Source organism: Aphanomyces astaci (assembly GCF_000520075.1).
Source record: "Aphanomyces astaci strain APO3 unplaced genomic scaffold supercont1.44, whole genome shotgun sequence".
Classification (NCBI taxonomy): domain Eukaryota; phylum Oomycota; class Saprolegniomycetes; order Saprolegniales; family Verrucalvaceae; genus Aphanomyces; species Aphanomyces astaci.
This window is the reverse complement of record NW_009798307.1, coordinates 354,842-358,146: the sequence shown is the minus strand read 5'-3', so window position 1 is coordinate 358,146 and position 3,305 is coordinate 354,842. Positions and strand designations below refer to the sequence as shown.

At 45.0% G+C, this 3,305-nt stretch overlaps 1 protein-coding gene across 1 annotated transcript; it reads left to right on the top strand.

The window, feature by feature from the left end:
* Positions 1-1,160: 1,160 nt before the first annotated feature.
* H257_12987 (hypothetical protein) lies at positions 1,161-1,492 on the top strand (the record flags this gene model as incomplete). Its single annotated transcript, XM_009840399.1, has 2 exons — positions 1,161-1,241; positions 1,319-1,492. 2 exons carry the CDS (start codon positions 1,161-1,163, stop codon positions 1,490-1,492), a joined length of 255 nt encoding a protein of 84 aa, XP_009838701.1.
* Between the last annotated feature and the right edge of the window lie 1,813 nt (positions 1,493-3,305).

The following is a 3,305-nucleotide window of genomic DNA, read 5'->3' as shown; positions in this document are numbered from 1 at the left end:
GGCCAACATCTATCAAACCTCGCGAGACCAACCCATGAAGTTTGATAGGTTAGGATGTGATCTGTCTGTAGTCCATGCTAGTAGTTTGGGGTGGGTTTCGTGGGAGTTGGATCGATGATCCGTGTCGTGGAGCTAAGTAGTGTATATACCAAGCATGCGCATGCCACGGATCATCGATCCAACTTCCAAGCAAACGACCCCGAACAACTCTCATGGTCCTGGCCTTCCCCATAACCCGCCAAACGCGTAGGATGGGACCGCTGTGACGCGGGTGGCTGTGGGGCTCGTTGTGGGAATTGTGGTCATGGGGGTATCAATCGAGCCCGGGGCTTCAGTCGTCGCATGTGCGACGTCGTGACTAGGGTCAGCGCGTTGCGCACATTTCACAATGCATGTTGTGTTACTGAGAGCCTTGTGATGCTCGAATCTCTCAGCAACACTACACATACAAGCAAGATGGCTTATTGCGATAGTTGGTGTGCAAGTAAAAGCGTTTGCAGGTTGCGTACACAACGATACCCAGTACATTAATCTAGAATGCTACTACATGTCATGTAGTAGCATCTACATTAATGTATTGTGGATGGATTGGAGTTAGCGATAACGTTATATGTGGATGTAGTTAAAGTGGTGTGTATGTATACAAGCATGCAGTTTTACGGTTTGTTTATGGCTTGCAACATGTATGGGGTGAGACTATGATGAAAGGGCTCAGCGACAGGATATGCAAGTAAGTGCTAAGGGCATCCCCACCGGCGCGACTGTATAATCAGACTATAAAATACCGTTTTACAGTTCCTGTATTTTGATTTTCGTCAACCCCAGCGGCATGGAATAGGATTTCCACACCTACATCGTGAAAGTAGAGGCTACAGGCGCCAGTCACGGCATTTTGAACTGGCTTACAATGTAGATAGCTTATGTTGTAGCGATGGCACACCCTAATGTTACTGTATGTACCACCAATGCGACTGTATCGATCTAAACGATGAGGACTGTGAGCGGTGATGCAACTACTTCTTTTTGCATGTCCAACACACATAGCCTCTAGCACTTCCCTGCAAATGCACGAGATATCGTTGGCTTCAGGTAAAACTGGAATAATTGCGACGCCTGAGTTTGTTTGGGTTTGGACTTTATCGAGTTTGGCTGGGAACGACATGCCTCCGGTCTCCCATCTCCCCGACGACGTCACGAACTACGTGTTTCTGCTGAGACGAGTTGAAGAAGTGCCGTTCAAGGTCGAGTTAAGTGTGGCGGCCCTCGCTGCCTGACCAACTACAGCCACGCAGCCTTTGGCATCCTACCACGACTACAGTACTGCCACGTCCACTGTCCCCCCATCACGACCTCTCGCAGCCCTGTGACCGTGTGCCCCCTTCGCGACCTGCGCCACCCTGTTCACCACGTTGACCTCATCACTACTCGTGTCACTGTTGGCCCCGTCACCACGACCACCAAGGCGCCTACTGGACACCAACGACAAGCTTGAAGGCCTACCCGCTAACGTAAGTACCAATGTACGCCCCTCTCCATCGAGGTCCAAATACTAGTACTAACGTTAGTATGTGGTTAGCGATTCGTTTGTCAACGAAGCCCAAAGCATACTATAATATAGATGGCACAACAATATTTGAGGTGTCCTGCTGCTTGTATATATAATAGGCAAAGTTTTCATCAGACTAGCGTGACGGTTAAGCTTTCAGCTCGTAAGGCAGAGGTTGCGGGTTCAAGCCCCGTTGAGGTACATAGTTTTTACTTCGAACTAGTACACCTTTCCTTCAACGTGCCGTGTCCATTAGATGGGACCGAGCCAAATGACTAACAAGTCGTCTGAATAGTGTGATGGTTAAGCGTCTAGCTATTAGGTTGCGGGTTCGAGCCCTGATTGTGGCATACTTTTTCACTCTTTTTAATTTGAGCATCATACCTTGTTGTGAAAAGCACCCTCCTATTATATCAACTATGGCTCCGTGCATTGAATGAGGTTGTGCATGCTTGGATATTACATTATATCTGCAATTAACGCTGTAGCCGTCAATGATATGTGCGTTAGAAAGCTAAGCAGCCCATTCAAGTACAAGAATTGACTGTGAATGCTGCAGCTTACAAGTAACGTTATTAATACATTGTACAGTGCCTAATGTATCACTAGTTTGATTGGCTAATCGCCATCATTGCATTGCGTCATAGACAGGCCAATTAATCTGACGATTGTCGCACATACGTACGTTCCTTTCAGAATGGTCGAGGAACGCTCTTTGTAATCAGATAGATACATTAACCCATTGTAAGCTGCGGGGCCGATGACCATCGGACTTCCTGGTATTTAAATTCACTCTGCGCCAAGATACTTCGTAGTGTATGGTACTACTGTATGTATTTATAATTCAACGAATCATACGTAGCATTGTTGAAGTTTATAATTGTGTTCATACCGGTAATGCAACTAATCATTGCACTTGACGAGACCTTAACATTACTATTAGACCTCTTGACGTATGATCAAGTCAAGAGCTCTAATAAGAGGTCTGGATGCTTGATCATACCGGTACGTATGATCAAGCCTCCAGTCAGTAGCCAATTACATTCCACGTACACCCATGTGTTCTTGGATGGACTTTCATGACTGGTCAGACATCCGGATACTAATATACGACCGAGTCATTTTGCAGCGATTGATTTTGGGATTGGTCCCTCGATCATCTCGTGTACGGTTAATGATTTATCAATCATACACTATTTTCGGCAATCACTCGATGTTTTCCAAGAACACTACTGCGTACTGGTAGTAGATCTTAGGATGAATTGATGCCTTACTGTTCGTTGACAGACATATATTGTATATAATAGGGGTTGTTTACATTATAACCGATTACTTGGTCATAGATTGAGCAACTGATCAATTGGTGTATGTCTGACTTGAAGTAAGTATGACAACTATCGGTTTTACTTTGGCAATTGGGAAGTAATGGTGTTGCTGATTCTTCACATACGGTACTGTCGATTTACGAGGTCCTCAAATATCTTCCTCAATCTCGAAGCAACAAAGGCAAAAATACGATTAACTGTGAATACATGCGAAGGAGTAATCATAAGGGCACGCACGTATGTGTGCAGTGGGCTTTGCCATTCAGATTGATGTTACCAGTCTTTGCTGAATGTAGCATGCACTTCAGAACAACGCTGCATAATTACCACTAACGTAAAAAACCAATTTAAGATAACTTTTTTGGAGGCGTCGGAGTAGACAGACATATATTGTATATAATAGGGGTTGTTTACATTATAACCGATTACTTGGT